Source organism: Ovis aries, chromosome 21 (genome assembly GCF_016772045.2).
Source record: "Ovis aries strain OAR_USU_Benz2616 breed Rambouillet chromosome 21, ARS-UI_Ramb_v3.0, whole genome shotgun sequence".
Classification (NCBI taxonomy): Eukaryota; Metazoa; Chordata; class Mammalia; order Artiodactyla; family Bovidae; genus Ovis; species Ovis aries.
The window spans coordinates 37580374-37601336 of record NC_056074.1 but is presented as its reverse complement, the minus strand read 5'-3'; the positions used below and the strand labels follow the sequence as shown (position 1 = coordinate 37601336).

Here is a 20963-nt window from a genome sequence, read left to right as displayed (position 1 = left end):
TCACCATCTGCAGTGACTTTGGACCCCCCCCAAAATAAAGTCTCTCATTGTTTCCACTGTTTCCCCATCTATTTGCCATGAAGTGATGAGACCAGATGCCATGATCTTCATTTTCTGAATGTTGACTTTTAAGCCAACTTTTTCATTCTTCTCTTTCATTTTCATCAAAAGGCTCTTTAGTTCTTGACTTTCTGCCATAAGTGTGGTGTCATCTGCATATCTGAGCTTATTGATATTTCTCCCAACAATCTTGATTCCAACTTGTGCTTCATCCAGCCCAGCGTTTCTCATGATGCACTCTGCATGTAAGTTAAATAAGCAGGGTGACAATATACAGCCTTCACGTACTCCTTTTCCTATTTGGAACCAGTCTGTTGTTCCATGTCCAGTTCTAACTGTTACTTCCTGACCTGCATATAGGTTTCTCAAGAGGCAGGTCAGGTGGTCTGTATTCCCATCTCTTTCAGAATTTTCCACAGTTTATTCTGATCCACACAATCAAAGGCTTTGGCATAGTCAATAAAGCGGAAATAGACGTTTGTCTGGAACTCTCTTGCTTTTCCATGATCCAGTGGATGTTGGCAATTTGATCTCTGGTTCCTCTGCCTTTTCTAAAACCAGCTTGAACATCTGGAAGTTCATGGTTCATGTATTGCTGAAGCCTGGCTTGGAGAATTTTGAGCATTACTTTACTAGCGTGTAATTGAGTGCAATTGTGCGGTAGTTTGAGCATTCTTTGGCATTACCTTTCTTTGGGATTGGAATGAAAACTGACCTTTTCCAGTCCTGTGGCCACTGCTGAGTTTTCCAAATGTGCTGGCATACTGAGTGCAGCACTTTCACAGCATCATCTTTCAGGATTTGAAATAGCTCAACTGGAATTTCATCACCTCCAGTAGCTTTGTTCGTACTGATGCTTTCTAAGCCCCACTTGACTTCACATTACAGGATGTCTGGCTCTAGATAAGTGAGCACACCATCATGATTATCTTGGTCATGAAGATCTTTTTTGCGCAGTTCTTCCGTGTATTCCTGCCACCTCTTCTTAATATCTTCTGCTTCTGTTAGGTCCATACCATTTCTGTCCTTTATTGAGCCCATCTTTGCATGAAATGTTCCCTTTGTATCTCTAATTTTCTTGATGAGATCTCTAGTCTTTCCCATTCTGTTCTTGTCCTCTATTTCTTTGCACTGATCGCTGAGGAAGGCTTTCTTATCTCTTCTTGCTATTCCTTGGAACTCTGCATTCAGAGCTTGTATCTTTTCTTTTCTCCTTTGCTTTTCACTTCTCTTCTTTTCACAGCTACTTGCAAGCCCTCCTCAGACAGCCATTTTGCTTTTTTGCATTTGGTCTTGATCCCTGTCTCCTATAATGTCATGAACCTGCGTCCATAGTTCATCAGGCACTCTATCAGATCTAGTCCCTTAAATCTATTTCTCCTAATAACTACCTGGTTGATATTAGTTACTAATGGTGTGATCACTCACCTAGAGCCAGACATCCTGTAATGTGAAGTCAAGTGGGCCTTAGAAAGCATCACTACAAACCAAGCTAGTGGAGGTGATGAAATTCCAGTTGAGCTATTTCAAATCTTGAAAGATGATGCTGTGAAAGTGCTGCACTCAATATGCCAGCACATTTGGAAAACTCAGTAGTGGCCACAGGACTGGAAAAGGTCAGTTTTCATTCCAATCCCAAAGAAAGGTAATGCCAAAGAATGCTCAAACTACCGCACAATTGCACTCAATTACACGCTAGTAAAGTAATGCTCAAAATTCTCCAAGCCAGGCTTCAGCAATACATGAACCATGAACTTCCAGATGTTCAAGCTGGTTTTAGAAAAGGCAGAGGAACCAGAGATCAAACTGCCAACATCTGCTGGATCATGGAAAAAGCAGAGTTCCAGACAAACATCTATTTCCGCTTTATTGACTATGCCAAAGCCTTTGATTGTGTGGATCAGAATAAACTGTGGAAAATTCTGAAAGAGATGGGAATACCAGACAACCTGACCTGCCTCTTGAGAAACCTATATGCAGGTCAGGAAGTAACAGTTAGAACTGGACATGGAACAACAGACTGGTTCCAAATAGGAAAAGGAGTACGTGAAGGCTGTATATTGTCACCCTGCTTATTTAACTTACATGCAGAGTGCATCATGAGAAACGCTGGGCTGGATGAAGCACAAGTTGGAATCAAGATTGTTGGGAGAAATATCAATAAGCTCAGATATGCAGATGATACCACACTTATGGCAGAAAGTCAAGAACTAAAGAGCCTCTTGATGAAAGTAAAAGAGAAGAGTGAAAAAGTTGGCTTAAAAGTCAACATTCAGAAAATGAAGATCATGGCATCTGGTCTCATCACTTCCTGGCAAATAGATGGGAAAACAGTGAGAGCCTTTATTTTGGGGGGCTTCAAAATCACTGCAGATGGTGACTGCAGCTATGAAATTAAAACAGGCTTACTCCTTGGAAAGGAAGTTATGACCAACCTAGACAGCATATTAAAAAGCAGAGATATTACTTTGCCAACAAAGGTCCGTCTAGTCAAAGCTATGGTTTTCCAGTAGTCATGCATGGATGTGAGAGTTGGACTATAAAGAAAGCTGAGCGCCAAAGAATTGATGCTTTTGAACTGTGGTGTTGGAGAGAGTCCCTTGGACCACAAGGAGATCCAACCAGTCCATCCTAAAAGAGATCAGTCCTGACTATTCATTGTAAAGACTAATGTTGAAGCTGAAACTCCAATACTTTGGCCACCTGATGCAAAGAATCGACTCATTTGAAAAGACCCTGATGCTGGGAAAGGTTGAAGGCAGGAGGAGAAGGGGATGACAGAGGATGAGATGGTTGAGCATCATCACCAACTCAATGAACATGAATTTGGGTAAACTCCAGGAGTTGGTGATGTACAGGGAGGCCTGATGTGCTGGGGTTACAAAGAGTCAGAAACGACTGAGTGACTGAACTGAACAATAAATATTGTATGGCTTGGAAGACTATCTGGAAGAAATGAGCTCTCAACCTGAGGGCAGTGTCGCCTGCATATCTCTAGTATAATGATGGAAGGTAGAAAGATGAACTGTTGCTAATTCTACTTAGATCTGATTCAAGTGCTTGGCTGCAGAATAAAGTGGAGATGCTAGGTGTGGCAGGTCAAGGGGTGAATAGTGGATGAAGGGCACTTTGGAGTTACGAGTGCCAATGGCCAGCTTCCCTGATGGCTCAGGGGTAAAAGAATCTGCCTGCCAAAGCAGGAAATGCATGCTCCATTCCTGAGTCAGGAAGATACCTTGGAGAAGGAAAGGACAACCCATTCCAGTATTCTTGCCTGGAAAACCCGAAAGACTTAGGAGTCTGGCGGGCTCTAGTTCATGGGGTTGCAAAAGTCAGAAGCAACTCAGTAACTAAAAAAAAACCTTGTCAACATACTGTCCCTGTCTGAGGCCAAGCAGGTGTCACTGACTCCCAATTTACAGCCCTTTCCTCTGGTTCCTCTAGGAACTTTGGAACATTTCTTAAGTAGCCACACTCTTTATTGTCACGCCCAGGGACATTTTAGGGCTGTGAGCCCACTCTCTCCTCTCTTATCAGCAACTGCGCACTATGCTCCAGACACAGAGAAAGACACGCATCTCTTCCCTACAGTTCAGGCTAGGGACACTACAATCCACACAGCTGCTAGTTCTCTGACACCACCACTGCTGAGCCAGGAGCCTGGATCTATCAGACTGCGGGGAGTAAGGCAGTAGGGCATCTTCGAGTTTTTAAGGGACGAAGAGACCTTCAAGAGACAACTGCAGATTAGAGAGGTGCAGCCATCGCTCACGGTTAGGCAGAGCCGAGTCTAAGACCCGGACCTCCTGGGTACCACACCAGTTTGTTGGTTCTCCTTTGCCAGGACACTCAGCAGCCGGGGTGACATGCTGCCCGCTAAGACACAACGCTCTGCGCCGTGGCAGGCCTGGAACCCCGCCCCGAGGACGTCGCGCTCCACTGCTCACAGGTCCCGGCCCTCCCACAGCCTCAGGTAGATGGAGAAGCTCAGCCAATCTCAAGGGCTCCAAGGCAAAGAAGGCGGGACGAGAAGAAAAAGTTTAGGACAGGAGCGCTAACCAATCGGGCGCCTAGCTGCCTGAGCGACGGCCACCAGTATCCACTTGGAGACCCCGCCCTGAGTCGGGGGCACGGTTAGTAGAGAATGAACCAATCCGAGACTAGGGAAGACAAATTTGAGCCAATTAAAACTAAGAAGGCGGGAAGGGGCGGAGCTCTCCCGGTGGCTGCTCGTTGGTGGGTGAGGGTCAGCTTTCTCTGCTAGTTCCCACCCTCGGACTTCCTAGCCCCTGGAATTCGAGAGAGGCTCAGAGAGTTCCCGGAGTAGGGCGAAGAGGTATCGCCCGAGAAGGCCTGGGGTCGAGACTCTAGTTGGACGAGGTGCTGGAAGCTACCGGGTGGGCATCGAGGAAGCGGAGGCTGCTTAAGGGGCGGGACTTCCGGGGAGGGGCTTTGTGGACGGGGCGGGGCCTGCAGCTACGGTTAGGCCGAGGGGCGGGGCTAAAAGTAGACCACTGGGTGTGACCTGGGAGAAAGAAGGGTAGTAACATAAGGGAGCATCTTGGGGTCGGGATGCTGCTGCCAGAGGCTTTGGAGTGGCAAGTAATAGCTCAGAGCTGACGTTAGGTTTATAGGGAGGTTACCTGCCCTAACCCACTTTCCTCTCTTCCCAAGGGAACCACTGGAGAGGATCTTCCTAGGGTCCCTTTCCTTTTGTGGAGTGCTATGGAGTTCCCAGAACACAGCCAGCAGCTGCTGCAGAGCCTCCGAGAGCAGCGGTCCCAGGGTTTCCTTTGTGACTGCACCGTGATGGTGGGTAGTACCCAGTTCTTGGCCCATCGGGCTGTGCTGGCCTCCTGCAGCCCATTTTTCCAGCTTTTCTACAAAGAGCGGGAACTGGACAAGAGGGATCTGGTGTGTATCCACAACGAGATTGTCACAGCCCCGGCCTTTGGACTGCTTCTGGACTTTATGTATGCTGGCCAGCTGGTCCTGAGGGGGGATACCCCTGTGGAGGATGTGCTGGCAGCTGCCAGCTACTTGCACATGAATGATATTGTCAAGGTGTGTAAGCGGCGGCTGCAAGCCCGGGGCCTGGCAGAGGCGGATAGTACCAAGAAGGAAGAAGAAACCAACTCACAACCCCCTAATTTGGAGTTTTTGTCCAGCACTTCCCGTGGTTCCCAGGCTTCACTGGCATCAGCAGAGACATCAGGGCACTGGGGCAAAGGGGAATGGAAAGGCTCTGCAGCTCCCTCACCTGTCTGTCCTCCAGATGAGCCACCAATGCCAGCTGGGGCTGACACTACACAGCCTGGCGTGGAGGTTGAGTCATCGCATCTGCGGGCTCCTCCTCTACCAGTGGCTGATGTCTCTCTTGCCAGCCCCAGCAGTTCCACAGAGACCAACCCTGCAAACTACTTCTCTGCGGGCCTCCCAACTGTTTCAGTGGAGCCACTGGCTCCACTTGATGTGGGTTCTGAGAGCCTGAGGGTGGCAGAACCAAGGGCAACTGGAGGACCATTGCAAGGCTTCTATCCCCCAGCTTCAGCTGCAGTCCCAGTTCCATCCGAGGCTCCAGCCCCCGTGGAAGCTGAGCTGGTACAGGTGAAAGTAGAAGCAATTGTGATTTCTGATGAGGAGCCTGACGTGTCAGAGGAACAGCCTCGAGGTCCTGAGGGACTCTTCCCTCCTGGAGGAGCCATGTATGGTGGACAGCCCCCCCAGCCAGAGGCCTTTGAGGAGCCACGGGCAGCAGGATTGGAGGAGGTGGGGCCCAGTGACCACTTCCTGCCGCCAGATCCGCACCTACCCTACCATTTGCTGCCAGGGCAGTATCATCGAGGACTGGTGACCTCGCCCCTGCCTGCTCCACCCGCCCTGCATGAGCCACTCTACCTGCCTTCTGAGTATGAAACAGCCCCAGGAAGCTTTGGGGGTTTTACTGAGGATGTTCCTACTTGCAAGACATGTGGGAAGACCTTCTCATGCTCTTACACACTGCGGCGTCACGCCACAGTGCACACGCGGGAGCGACCCTACGAGTGCCGCTACTGCCTGCGCAGCTACACGCAGTCAGGGGATCTGTACCGCCACATCCGCAAGGCTCACAATGAGGACCTGGCCAAACGCAGCAAACCGGATCCAGAGGCTGGCCCAGTCCTGGGAGCGCAGCCCCTCCCTGGCTCCCCGACCGCAGACAGACAGAACAGCAGTGCTGGAGGGCCACCCAAAGATTTTGTACTTGGCTCCAAAAACTAACATCCGGGAGAGCATGCGCCGATGCCAGGCCTGCTCTTGCCGCCACCGGGGGGCAGCACGGAAGGTGGAAGCACCTGATTTCCTCCGCTGGGGATGGAATGAAGATTCTGCCCAGGCTGAAGGTTCCTACCCTTTTCTTTTCCCAGCCAGAGAGGACTTTATGGGTATTGCGTCTCAGCCAAGTCCTCGCCGCACTGGGAATTTTCCTGAGATGTAATCGCTTCTCGCTCTGCATTTTGGACCATAAAACTGGCAATGAAAGTATTTCTCTGAACCGGTTGGCTGGTTTCTTCACAAACCTGCATGCCTCCTGATTTTTTCATAGCTTTCCTCCAGGCTTTTTAGGAATCTGACACCTGCATTTGGGGTAGGGGTCGGGTTGCTTAGGAGGAAAAAAGTGAGATAAGGAGACGGTAATGTAGACTTTACTTAGGAAAAGTATACAAATTAGGTTATTTTACACAATTATGGTTTATTGTGGGAGAAGGCAATGGCAACCCACTCCAGTACTCTTGCCTGGAAAATCCCATGGATGGAGGAACCTAATAGGCTGCAGTCCATGGGGTCCCTAGGAGTCGGACACGACTGAGCGACTTCACTTTCACTTTCATGCATTGGAGAAGGAAATGGCAACCCACTCCAGTATTCTTGCCTGGAGAATCCCAGGGATGGAGGATCCTGGTGGGCTGCCATCTATGGGGTCGAACAGAGTCAGACACGAATGAAGCGACTTAGCAGCAACAGCAGCAACATGGTTTATTGTTGTATTTGAGCTCCTGTGTCCTGGGCTGTATTGGGGATTTCATATACTCATTTAATCCTCAACAACTTTTTGAGGTATTATCCCTCTCCCCAATTTTTTTCCCCACAGACAAGGAAACTTGAGACTGAACAATCTACGTTAACTTGTTCAAGGTCAGAGCTAGTTAAGGCGCAGGCCAGAATTTGAACCCTGGCTTATGACTTCATGCTGGCTTAAAACTTTGTTGAAGATGGTTAACTTTGAACTAGAAGTTGTTTTCTTTTTTGAGTGTTTGGTTTTGTTGCCTTACCCCTTTCTGTCTGCTTTCCATGTAGAAAGACTTGGTTGACTTGTTTCAACAGCAAATACTGTATTGATGACTTTAAATTTTTGCCTGCTTCTTATATGTGGATTGAGGTCTCTGAAGACGACAGACTGGAAGGCAGGAAACGCTACTGTGGTGGTAGGTGTGTGGGGGGAGGTTGAGGGCCTGTGAAATGGAAATGATGGGTACTTGGGAAAACTAAAGCAAGAAACACTGGAAGAGAACCTCGGAGTTCATCTAGTCCAACTTTCTCACTTAAAAGGTGTGATGATAGCCTAGACAGGTCATATCAGTCATCTATGATCACACAGGTGGTTACTGGCAATAGAGACAGCAAAGAAATGGGAACTTGGGGTGTTGATGTGGCATGGGGGATAAAGCATTCTAGAAATGCAAGAGAAGGGCCTGCCCCTGCCTGTGGTAGAGTGGTGTTTGTACGATGGACCAGAGGGCTCCCCACAAACCCTTTCTCTTTGACACATAAGGAACTGAGTGCAAAAAAAGCAGGAAGGAATATTTAGATGAAAATATGAGTGAATTTCCTGAATTTCTTCTCTTTTTGGATTTGTTACATTCAGCACTGAACTCTTACTAGTAAGCTACTGTTTTTGAGTCATAGGAAGGAGACAGTGCTGAGCAAATATTTGGTCAAAGTTCCTTACCTGGTGCATTATGGGGAGCAAAAGTTGATGCTTAACATTTATTTCCAAGGTTGGGAGTAAATTCCATGCCTTTCGTTTTCCTTGTATTGGAATAACTTTTGTATCTTTCAAATGCCTAATTTTATTTATGCAAATACATTACTGCCTTAACTCCTTGGTGAAACAAGGCAAGATGTACATAAACCCAGTAAGAGCTATTTTAGCTGAGTGGAGCACCTTTTCCAAAGTCTTTCCTAGAGTAACTATCACGTCAAACTGCCTATAAGAATCAGTTGCCTTTAAAACAGTGAACTGTATGATTGTGAATTATCTGTCAACTTTTTAAAAAGACATGGGGCTGGGGGTGGGTGGGGGGAGGAGAAATCAGTTGCCTCAGAATGGTTCCTAAAAGCAAGGCATAATATGTGTATATGTATATATCATGTATATACTTTCTCTGGACATCTGGGGGACACAGGAACCATTGTTACTGTCTTGGCCACGTGCAATACAAACTAAAGAGGATCTGTTACTTGGTGACATTCTCCTGAAGAGCATTTACTTTTAGTTCCCAGAATGGAATGCTTTCTTCATTGGAGGTGGCAGCTAGGAATTTGTAAGACATTTAAAGCAGCAGCCAACACACTTACAGCCACAGTTGCCTCTCTTTATCCATCTGCTGGACACCAAGAAGTTTATGCCTGTACGTAGAGGTGTGATCAATAGAGAAGTTTCTCTGGTTTCCACTTCTCTTGAAGGCCCCACCCATGGATTCAAGGAACCATAGGTCAGCTCATCTAACCTCTAGTCCAACACTGGATCCTCCTTTTGCCAAGTGTTGAACCTCTGCTTGAAAGACAACTCACTATCCCCAAAGGAAATCTATTTAACTGTTGGGCAACCCTAATCACTGACTAATGATTACTTTAACTGAGCCAAAATCAGCCTCCGATGGTGGGATGGATCAGGCCCCAGGCTACTAAGAGTTTAACTCCAAGAAGTTGCTTGCTTTTGAGCTCCAAGCTGATTTAGTTTTCAGACAACCACCCTTTGCTCTCCAGTTTTAGAAACATATTCCTAGTTTAGGATTTCACATCTTTTCTTAATTGGCTATTTTACAAGCATATGCCTTCACTTGCCCTTAGCTTCACAATATTTACCATTCAGTCCTTCGCATTTGATTTCAATTTCTCCAAAGCCAGTGATTCCAAAGATGATTTACTTGGATATATACTTATTTTTATGGTTGGTTGGTTGTTTTGTGTTTTTTTGGGCAAATGACATAATGTGCTCTAAAGTCCCCATCTCAATTTTATCAGTAAGCAATTTCAGCATGGCATCTCTAAAAGGATTCTTAAAGAAGATAAAAAAAGACCAAATACCATGATCACTTGGGTCAGGATGATACCCTGGACAAGGAAATGGCAACCCATTCCAGTAATCTTGCGTGGGAAATTCCCACGGACAGAGGAGCCTGGTGGGATCCAGTCCACGGTGTCACAGAGTCGGACACAACTGAATGACTAAACCAACCACCACTATGATCACACCCAACGAAACTGATAATTCTTGTTCAGAGCTTCCTGATTGTCCCGTAAACTTTTTTCTCAAATCAGAATCCAAATTTTAAGGGTTTTAGGAGCTCTGGGCCAGGACTTCGGAGGAGACCTATATATATAACTTTTTTTCATTATTTCAGTCTTATAGTTTTCTTCAAATAAGTATCCAAAGTAGAGTCATATTTATTTGGTTGATGTGTCTCAAACCTCTTTTTAAGATATAAAATCCCCTCTCCTTTTCTTGCAATTTATTGCAGAAATTGGTTTTTGCATCTTATGGTTTCAGTCTGGGGTTTGCTGATTACCTTCCCATGGTATCATTTAATATGTTCCTCTGTCCAAAAACTCCTTTCAAAATATATATTTAAATAAAATGTTGACTAAAAAGTAATATAGGTGTGTGTTATTTTGGCAAAATTGTAAAGATAGTGGGTATCGGTTTGGCAGAAACACTATTCTTAATTGTTCCTTATGTGCCGAAGTACGAATCTTCACATCACCATGAGTGCTTTCTCTTCAATCAAACCCTCAAATCCTGTGTGGAAACCGTTAAGGACTGGTAAGGTGCACTGCTTCCCCCTCCACAAACTTCTGAGTACACAGATTTAGCTACCTGATTCCTTCAGGATGTGGGCTGGGGAGGCCTCCTCCAGACCCATATCTGACTGCCTACCTTTGTCCACTTTCCCATTCATTAGCATCTTTGTTAGAGCTGACCTTCAAATTGAAGACCAAAAAAAAAATTAATGCAATACACATCTACAATACATTTTTAAATAACAGCTTTATTTTTTCCTCATTGATACAGAACATAGCTTACTGTAACATCAAGTCTTAGGGTGAAAAAAAAAAAAAGAAAATCAGAAAGCAAAACCAGCCCCAAGCAAAGATAACACACAACCATGACATAATTTGGCAACAGTCTAGGCTTAGAAATTTACGAAGCTTGGAAGAGGAATAAAATATTCCTCTTTTGTTAGTTGTGTCCTTGGACTTAGACTATTTGGTATAAAGACTTTTTGTTATAAGCAGATGGTTGGACTATTTAAGAGTACAGGGAGATAGAAAGAAGAGCCTAGTTCATCGAGAGACACATTACTGATTAAGAGAGAAGAGCTCTTTACACTCGGCAAGACCAAGAAGTTTTTGTCCGTAAACTGTTTCGATGATGGCTAATGACATGTACTTATTCCTTTCATTCATAAACACAGAGGCAGAGCTATTATGGTCTCATCTACTCTGTACAACTCACACATTGTGGCCATTAGAATAGGTGTGCAGGATGACAAAGGCGATCCCGGTTGAGGAAGCCTCCTACTGAGCCCTGGCTGTACCAGATCTACAGCCTGCACCTGTGCCCAACAAAGCTTCCAGAAAGTTCTGTCGGAGCTTAAAAGGCGCAAAGGAAAGAGAACCTTTCCTCACTGTTTCCCTCCTCTTTAAGGAATGGAGTTCTTACAAAATACAAGGTGACGGGTAAACAGATCTACGTTTCTATCCTGCTCTTTCCTCGTATTCTTTCTAGAAGACTTGATAAACCCTTTCCTTTCTTAGAGAAATGAGCATCTTCTAGGTATGCAACTATTAAAAATTAAAGTGTTCACAAGTCTTTTGGCATGAGGTCTTTTGAAAGGTTATAAAATATATAGTTAGATGCTTGACTCCAGGGGTTTTAAGATAGAAGGGTTTAATAAAAAAAAATAAGTATACTGTATTAATGATCTGAGTGTGAACAATAGCAAGGCTACAATAGCTGGAAATTATCAAGAGAAACGAGGAACTAGATATTTTTGTGGCGGATAAAGAATCTCAATGTATGTGGAACATTAAGAAAAAGGAATTAATCAAGTAGTTACTTTTAAATCTTTCACTTATGAGGCATGTGGGTCCAACTCATTATTGTCTAGTTTCACAGTATTTGCCAGTTTGTGACCTGTGCAAGGGCTTCCCATTTTGGCTTTAGGAATCTGAGGAAATGAAGGAAAAAAACTCCTTTCTGCCTGTCCTTATTACTTCATCTTCTGCTAAGCCTTCTCCTTTGTATATGACTACATCTACCAACATCTATCATCAAAATCCATGCCAGAGCTATGATTAATCCACCTATAACTGATGAGTGTTTTCTGGTTGTGTTTCTCGAGGCAAATGTTTCTGATATATAATACCATATATTAAAAGCCATATAAATAGAAAGATGGGGAAACAAAAACACAGACTATGTAAGTGATAGAAGAGTCTGTGCAGGACTAGAAACAAAACAGAAGTTCACCTCAGTCAGAGGTATGGGGTTAATTTCTCTTGCTGAGGCTCAGGTTTCCCTTTGATGGGTCTCTAACGGTTCATCTAAGTTCAAGTGGAGGGGTATCTTTCTTCTTTTAACCAAACATGCCCAGGTAGAGCTGCTTCTCTTTCCGATGGTAGCTGCTGAGCTCCAACTGTGTCCGCTGAAGGTACCTCCGGACATTGGCGTCTTAGAACAGGACAAAGGAGGCAATCAGAGACAGACCCGTAATTGTATTTCCAGGCAGAAGAGGACTATGAACACACTTCCATTTCTTAAAATTTCTAAGATCTGCATATATCACAACTATTCTATGCAACAGTACATTTCCTTCATTAATACCACTTTTAATTTCTAAAGAATCTTGTACAGGGACTTCCCTGGTGGTCCAGTGGTTAAGAATCTACCTTCCAATGCCGAAGGTTTGATCCCTGATTGGGGAACTAAGATCCTCTCTAGTTGTGGCACAGAGACTTAGCTGTCCCACAACATGTATTATCACCTATTTTCAACAACATGTGGGGCAACTAAGTCCCTGCGCCACAACCAGAGAGGTCACATGTGGCAATAAACCCTGATGCAGTCAAATAAATAAATATATATTTTTAAAAAATTATTGTACAAGGCTGGGCTGGTTTCTAACTTAAAAATGAAAAGGAGCTGGAAGAAACAATAATTTTAAGAGCACAGCCTCTAAACCTACTATACATGGGTGGCAGTTAATCTGTGTACTTGAAGATAAGAAACATGAGCAATGGTTCAAATTTTATATCTTTATTAATTCATAATGACTTTCCCTGGCGGCTCAGATGGTAAAGAATCTGCCTGCAACGCAAGAGACCGGGGTAACTACCACTTTAATGACTTTTCCATTCAATTAGAGTGGTTCTGCTGAGTTTTATGTTTGGGGACCCCCTTACTTCAGTAGCTACTCTAAGCCATAATGCAAAATGGGAGACAATTTTCAAAGCTGAACCACCAACACAGGAACAAGTTTATCATTCTCTTGACGATATCCTTTTTGCCTTGGAAACAAGCCTCAAATTCTCAGGAGGCCTGTTCTTCTTCTAGGTCATACCTGAGGTTAGCTGAGCTAAAGGATAAAAGGATAGTCATGCAAAAGCCAGACCTCAGCTGGAAAACTGGTAGAAACAAGGATTACCAAGTTTATTCACTGCAATCTAGATCCTATTTTAGTCTCCATCTAGGAACTGAAACTTGGAATTCATGAGTAGAAGGCCTGTTTGCCATACATCGTCATATACTTTTTGAATATTGAACGTGTGAATATATTATTATCTCTTCACAACTCAATACATTGGAAAATGAACTAAAATCCTCTCCCACAGATACTACCTCAGTGGGACGGTTTTTTGTACTTCCCACTTCAGCCCCCTTCTCTCACCTTTTGGCTTCCTGTTGATAGCAGCCATGAGGTAGTGCCGGGCCTGGTCATAGTCCTGCAGGTGGAAAAAGGCCACTCCAGCCCGATACAAGGCCTTGGCATTATCAGGCTGCCGCTCCAGGACCTTCTGGCTGTATTCTTTCACTCGTTCATAGTTTACTGGTTCCATCTGAAGGAGACAGGCTAAAGGCGGCAAACGGAAGGAAGAGAGAAGAGGACCTTATTACACGATGCTCCATTGCCCAACACAAGGCAGTACCAAATCCAGGCTGCTATCAGCAACATTCACTCACCCAACAAATACATCTACATGTCCACCGTGTGCCAGACATTATTCTAGCCATTGGGGATACAGCAGCAAATACAAGTTTTACATACCTCACAGTCTACTTCACTGTCTCAAATGCCCATTGTGTGTTGGGCTGGCCAAAAAGTTTGTTTGGGTTTTTCTGTACAATGTTACAGAAAAACTTGAACTTTTTGGCCAACCCAATACCTAGCATGGGTCAGGCCCAGCTATAAAAGTTGATAAGGCTAGGGCTTCCCTCATGGTCCAGTGGTTAGGAATCTGCCTGCCGATGCAGGAGACGGGTTCAATCCCTGATCCGGAAAGATCTCACGTGCCACGGAGAAGCTAAGCCCTTGTGCCACCACTACTAAGCCTGTGCTCCAGAGCCTGGGAGCTCAACTGTTGAGCCCACCCACCACAACTACTGAAGCCCGAGCGCCCTAGAGTCTCTGCTTTGCAACAAGAGAAGCCACCCAACAGAGAAGCCCGAGGCACCGCACCCGGAGAAAAGCCTGCGCAGCCATATTAAATCAATAATTTTTAAAAAGTTGATTAGACTATACTTTAATTATGGGGACTTCTCTGGAGGTCCAGTGGTTGGAACTCTCGGGAGGCAAGGGTTTGATCCTTGCTTGGGAACTGGATCTGGCATGCCACATGGTGAAAAAGAAATTATTTAAAACTCTTCATTGTCTCTTTTCTACCCAAGGCTCTCTATCTATCTTGATTCTCCCATTTCACCACAGTTCTTGTCCTGAAGTCCTAATAACAACCACCACTGCCATTAATACTGAGTATAGTGAGCACCGTGCCAGGGGCTTGTTTAGTCTTCTCATCCGCCCTCTGAAGTCAGTATGTGTTAGCATCTCCGTTTAACGAATGAAGAAATCAAGGCTCACAAAGGTAAAGTAACTTGTCTAGGATCCCACAGCTTCTAGGTGGAATGAGTAAGAAATCTGAACCAAAGACTAACTCAAAAATTACCCTTCTCAATGATGATATATTATCTCATGAATTCCTTGGATAAAAGAATGGGAACTCCAAACACAAATCTGTGTAGGAGACAGTGTTCAGGTCAATGTTCTGTCTTTCTGTAATTAAGAAGGGAAATGCATTTCCTGTTTAACAACTGTGGGAATTACACACAGCATTATTAAATCATGTGCTGGGAAGGAAGGCGTATCAGGGCTGATGTCTGCATCCCTGCTACAACATCCCCACCAAGTGGCCATAGGGTTCATACGTAGGTATTTCCCCAGCGTTCAACTAACCCATCACTGACGGGTTACCATGATGTAACCCATTGTTCCTTCATTCTACAAGTAGTTCTGGAGTAATGACCATGTGCTAGATGGAGGTAGGAGCAGGAGAAAAAGAGGAACAAGGGTGAGTCCGCAAGCCGCTTTCTCTGCTGTCTGACCTGCTCGGCTCCGCGATGCCGGTGGACCTCAGCAAGTGGTCCGGGCCTCTGAGCCTGCAGGAAGTGGATGAGCGGCCGCAGCACCCGCTGCAGGTCAAATACGGCGGGGCGGAGGTCGACGAACTGGGCAAAGTGCTGACACCCACCCAGGTTAAGAACCGGCCCACTAGCATTACATGGGATGGCCTTGATCCAGGTAAATTGTACACCTTGGTCTTGACAGATCCGGATGCTCCCAGCAGGAAGGACCCCAAATACAGGGAATGGCACCATTTCCTGGTGGTCAACATGAAGGGCAACAACATCAGCAGTGGCACGGTTCTCTCCGATTATGTGGGCTCTGGGCCTCCCAAGGGCACAGGCCTGCACCGCTACGTCTGGCTGGTTTACGAGCAGGAAGGACCACTGAAGTGTGACGAGCCCATTCTCAGCAACCGATCTGGAGACCACCGTGGCAAATTCAAGGTGGCCTCTTTCCGCAAAAAGTATGAGCTTGGGACCCCAGTGGCTGGCACGTGTTATCAGGCCGAATGGGATGATTATGTGCCCAAGCTCTATGAGCAGCTGTCTGGGAAGTAGAGGAGATGTACACTGTCCCAGAGTTCCCAAACAGTGTTTCAGTTTAGTGATACATGTAGATTTTCCTCCATCTTTCTGCCTAAGCCCTGAGTGGTCAGATTTAGATTTAGGGTGACTTTTCTTTCCTTCTGCCTGTATTGTATAATTTTAGGGGGGTTATGTTTTGATCAAATTTGAACTCCGTTTTGGTGGGGGATTCTTTGGTACTATGATGCAGTTTATCAAAATGTTAATACAAGAACAACAACCCAGACATTAAAGAAGAAAAAAAATTCTGGTAAAAGACCAGGTCTGCAGTATTAAAACAGAACTTCAAAGAATCTTTAAGGGAGGTTGAAAACAAAAAAGAGATTGATTGCCTCTGCCTTTGTGAGCCTGAGCACAGAACTGTGTGTGAAGGCACCTACTGGCATATATTTTCACGGCTCTGTCTCACCAAGACAACCAGGGGCCTGCATGTCCACTAACCCCCAACATCTCAGGCTGGTTACTGCGTGTCAGTGTCCCGCTATGGCTCCTTTAAAGAGCAATACTGGAAAAAGCTCCATAGAAGAAGTTGCTTTGCTGTTAAAGCCTGGCCATCTAGGTGAGCAGCACGGCTGGGTAACAGGTTATCAGAATCTGAAAGTCTGTGCTTGTTAAATTGATCACTCTTTGGTTTAAAAAAGAAAGCCGAAAAAAAAATAAAAAAGCAAGCCAGTCTGGAGTTGGTGAATGTTGTGTTAATTTTGCTGTTTGCTTATAGTTGAATAAAAATAAAAACACTGTGTAGATGAAAAAAAAAAAAAAAGAAAAAGAGGAACAAGACAGACATCTTGGTGAGTGATTAGAGCTTGCACTCTAATTCCCAGGTAGGAGGAACACGCTAACAAATTCACTTATTTATTAGTGCTTTGAGGAAAACAGAACTGTGGGACAGAGACTGAATGAGGTCAGAGTGATGCTTGATTACAGAAGGCGTCCCTGAGAAAGTGACTTCTGGGCCGAGATCTGAATGACAAGGGTCATTCAAGGGACAGGGCATTCTAGCCAAGAGAAGAGATCCTACCAAGCTGGAAGGTGGGTGTGTGCTTTGTGAATTCAGTCTATGGAGGAGCCAGATCATGTCAGGTTGTGCAGGTGAAGGTCAGAGTTTGAATATTTTCCTAAGTATAATATGACGCCATTGGAGGGTTTTAGCGATGAGGTCTGATTTCCGTACCTGTAAAGTGGGGAAAATCATTACTACCTTGCAGAATTTTTGTGAAGATGAGAGGTACTATAAGTAAACTGCCCAACACATAAATTTCACTCTCATGTAAGTGAAATTTCTTAATTTTAGTGAGTCTTTAGGAAACATCTACCAAGCACCTCCAAGCAGAGGGTCTACAGATGGAAAAGCCACAGACTCTGCCTTCAGGTCCACCTGGACAGTCAAGATGAGTATCTATCTCATTTCCTTGATTTCTGACCAATTCCCCAAGGTGTATTCTATTCTCTAATATACAGTATATTCTGCAATAAGAACTTAAGTACAGAGGCTTCCCTGTGGTAAAGAATCCACTAGCCAATCCAGGAGACATGGGTTCAGTCCCTGATTTGGGAAGATCCCACATGCCAGAGAGCAAGTAAGCCCACGTCTCACAACTATTGAGCATGTGATCTAGGGCCCAAGAACCACAACAAGAGAAACCACCCCAGTGAGAAACCCAAGCACCTCAGCTAGAGTGGCCCCCGCTCGCCAAACTAGAGAAAAGCCTTTGCAGCAACAAAGACCCAGCACAGTCACAAAAAAATTGGACTTGCCAGGTTTAATTTTAGCTCCACCACTTACTAGATGTTCCTTAAATCTACCTCAAAGGATTGCTGTGATACTTAAGGTTTATATGTATATGTGTATCAAGGGCTTATACATGGCATTTCATAAATGTCACCTTAATGAGCCTTCCCTGACCACTACTGTGCCTAAGGCACTCACTATTCCCATTTTCTTTCTTTTGGCTATGCCACGCTGCATGTGGAATCTTTGTTTTTCCACCAGGGATCGAACTGGCACCCTCTGCTTTAGAAGCGTGGCGTCCTAACAACTGGACTGCCAGGCAAATCCATACACCCATTTTCTGCTTTATCCTTTCCCACATTGCTTATCATCTTTGTCAACTACAAATTGGTGCTTGTCAACAGCAGGAGGCTGAATCCTGGGCTACTGCAGCTGTAGGCCTTGACATGCCCTGAAGGAGTTCAGAATGAGGCACTTTGTGCCCCCCCAAAACAGGTCTTTAGATTGAACTCCCCCTTCACGAAAATCTTATGTACTGACTTCCCCACACTGCCTCTTTGGAGCAGGTTTTTTTTGGAGCTGTCTTGAGGTGCTGTCTCCTGGGTTGCAGTCCTCATTTTGCCCCAAGTAAAACTTAACTCAAAACTCTCTCCTTGCGCATCATTTTCAGTCAACATCATCTAATACACAAGTGACTTCTTTTGTTAACTATCCATCTCCCCATGACAGCAGGGATCTTTATCTGTTTTACTATACTGCGATATCTTCAGCATATCAATAAATATTAACTTATTCAAAAAATACCGAATGAGCTGAAATAGTAGCTACTATAATTACTGTTACTTGAGTCTAAGAATAGCTTTGGATACACACTATAAAAAAGCTAGAATTCCACCAAATCATTGAGGACCAGGGTAGTAAAAAAGAAAAAATAATTTAAACAATGATTACATAATATATACTTCAAAACAACTTAATTAGCTCTATGGTTAATTTGCCTGCCACAGAACAGACTTCAGAAGTCTCCTTTCTTTCAGCAGATTAATCCTAGTGATACTAACTCTGGACTTTATTTCTCCATGCAAGGCCAGCTGGATATGGAAGGTACAAGTTACCCAAGGTATCATCTAGCTGCTTTATACAGGGAGGAGGAAAATAAGGAAAAGCTATCCAAAACATCTAAGATGGATAACTTACACCACCAGCTGAAGTAAGCGCCTTCTTTCCTAAATTTTAAATATTAAAGAAACAACAGTCTAAACATAGGTTTGACACTGTGCAGGGTCCTTTGGGGCTCCTGGGCACAAGGGCTTTTTGTGTCTGCCATTTCTTTGATTATAGGAAACAGTCTGCATTCAGCCTCCATGACCTTCCCTGAGTTCTGAAGGGCAGATTCAAGCAATTGTTAATTAGCGAAGGGTGGGGTTGAGAGACCAAGGAGAAACAGTCAAGAGCAGCCTTGAGGCAAGGTCCTATTTCCCCAACAACAGACATCTCAACAATATCTTAAGCTATTTTGTGGATACCAAAACCACCTCCAGGTGGGAGAAGTTAACAATTTACAATGGTATGCCACCCAGGAGCAGTACAGACCCCAGACCAGCTGAACTGGAAGGTCAACGATGCTTACCCTTACCTACCTCACCACCAACCCATTAGAAAAAACGTCCATGAGATGAGATGATTACATTCTTTGGACAATTACTATGAAACCTCACAGAATCTTCCCCAGGTGGGGACTCATGATTTTGAGGGCAGGAGCCTGCTGTGTTCCCCTTTGCCTGGCAAAACAATAGAGCTATTCTTTTCTACTTCACCCAAAACTCTTGTCTATGAGATTTGATACGGTACCAGTGTACAAACAAGCTGAGCTCAGCATCAGGTTCAGGATTTTCTCTATGTGTTAGTTCCTCGATCGTGTCCAACTCTTTGCGATCTCATGGACTGTAGCCCTCCAGACTCCTCCATCCATGGGATTTTCCAGGCAAGAATACTGGAGTGGGTTGCCATTTCTTTCTCCAGGGGATCTCCCCGACCCAGGGATTGAATCCACCTCTCCCGCATTGCAGGCAGACTCTTTAAAGTCTGAGCCACCAGGAATTCCTGCAAAATTCCTTAAACCTGTTAGCCATCACCTGGAAGTCTGATAGAAACGCAAATTGGTACACACAACTCACAAACCTCAGACCTATTACGTCGGAGTCATGGTAGGCTCAAGAAGTTGTGTTTATCAAACTCTCCAAGTGTGAGAAGCACCGAAACTCAATTAGAGCCCCACAGACTGAAAGTATATTGCAATTCATGGCAGAATAACTAGATAACGACAGAAGAGCCGTCAGTGTTTTCCCCAATATTCTCAAACTTTCATGTACCGGCCTTGACACTCTACCCTCCCGTTGGCCCTGTTCTTACCAGCCAAGTTGTTGTAGCAATCTGTCTGGGTGGTGTGCAGTAGGTTTTCTTGTTCAGGTGTGAGGGCCGGGCCCTGAGGTCCCAGATTAGGTATCGGGGAGGGCAGACTTGGATCCAGACCCCGCAGCTGCAGCAGAGCTCGATGGTACCCACTTACAGCATCCCGGTACTTCCCTTCGCGGTAACACTGGTTCCCTTTCTCCTTGTAAAGCTGAGCCTCCTGCAGGCGTTTCTCCATAACTCTGTCGCCCAGTGCTCTTGAGGAATTGGGACGTGAAAGAACAACCGAAGCTCTAGGAATAGGAGCGAAGCAACCAATTTTGGCAGCTGACTTAAAAAAGCCAGGAAATTCTCCTTCCCCAGGAGGCCGCTCAGGGAATGACTGCTTGATTCTACTACAGCCCCTTCTTTTCTTCTCTGCAGTTATTTTTTAATCTCTGGAAGTGCAAGCATCCGATCACGAAGTAGATGTGGGAACAGCAAAGCCTGAGATTAATTGATTTCCCAAAGCGGCGACTCGCCGGTGAGAAAAAACCACGGAAACTATAAGGCCGTAACTAAGGAATCGTGGCCGGCGTCTGAACGCCGGCGGCTCTTGTTTCCTCCTTTCGTGTGGACACACCTCCCTGACTCGGAAGCGGAAGGGAGTAGGCGGGAATAACTGCTAAAAAGGGTCTAGGGGGCTTGCCTCCATCCCAGCTCTTTGTTTGCACTTACTCAACAGCATTTGTTGACTTCTGGGCCGGGAGTTGGGGAACCGAGGTGAACGCAGTCCGTGCACCCCAACCACAGGCCGATGGTGATGCAGCCGTAGCCCCGCCCAGCTAAAAGCTCCCTTACGGGCACCGGCCAGCTTCCCGACCCCCTGCAACAGGCCAAACCCGAAGTCTCTTCGCCGCACTTCGCTTTACAAGCAGGGAGCACGGAGAGGCAGGGTCCAGCTTCCCGAGAGCTTGATGTCTGAAGGGTCGCGCGCATTGCACCACGCGCCCAATCAGAAGCGGCCCAGGAAAAGGAATCCCACAGACACGACCCCGCCTCTTTAGCCTCCCCTGCGGACCAACCTAGGGGGGAGGGGGGAATCCCCCTGGCTGCTTCGCCAATTGAAAAATAAAAAACCTGCAAGATCATAGAAGACCAATCCGAACTGCAGATGACGATTCAACCTGGCCAATAAGGCGAGGTCAGAGTGTGTGTTGCTGGGTAGAAGTTGAAGGCTTGAGGGAATAG

At 45.4% G+C, this 20963-nt stretch overlaps 3 protein-coding genes across 4 annotated transcripts; 2 read left to right on the top strand and 1 right to left on the bottom strand.

Annotated features, from left to right (window-relative positions):
* The first annotated feature begins 4270 nt into the window (after nucleotides 1–4270).
* On the top strand, nucleotides 4271–9979 carry ZBTB3 (zinc finger and BTB domain containing 3). Its single transcript, XM_060404033.1, is given in 3 exon segments — nucleotides 4271–4296; nucleotides 4735–6303; nucleotides 6305–9979. Coding segments are annotated over 2 exon segments (1752 nt in total). The 5' UTR covers nucleotides 4271–4296; nucleotides 4735–4785; the 3' UTR covers nucleotides 6539–9979.
* A 374-nt stretch (nucleotides 9980–10353) lies between these two features.
* TTC9C (tetratricopeptide repeat domain 9C) lies at nucleotides 10354–20748 on the bottom strand. 2 transcript variants are annotated; one of them, XM_012102051.5, is made up of 4 exons: nucleotides 20451–20748; nucleotides 19734–20026; nucleotides 13275–13457; nucleotides 10354–12058 (listed from the first exon to the last, which is right to left on the bottom strand). In XM_012102051.5, the coding sequence occupies exons 2-4, from the start codon at nucleotides 19969–19971 to the stop codon at nucleotides 11964–11966; spliced, it is 516 nt and encodes a 171-aa protein (XP_011957441.1). In that variant the 5' UTR covers nucleotides 19972–20026; nucleotides 20451–20748; the 3' UTR covers nucleotides 10354–11963. The 2 variants fall into 2 exon arrangements, with proteins under 2 accessions (XP_011957441.1, XP_060260027.1); XM_060404044.1 differs by lacking the exon at nucleotides 20451–20748 and adding an exon at nucleotides 19173–19424 and having other exon boundaries at nucleotides 19734–19949.
* Nucleotides 14949–16358, top strand: LOC101114319 (phosphatidylethanolamine-binding protein 1). Its single transcript, XM_027959349.3, has one exon. The coding sequence runs from the start codon at nucleotides 14999–15001 to the stop codon at nucleotides 15560–15562; it is 564 nt and encodes a 187-aa protein (XP_027815150.1). The 5' UTR covers nucleotides 14949–14998; the 3' UTR covers nucleotides 15563–16358.
* Nucleotides 20749–20963: the final 215 nt, after the last annotated feature.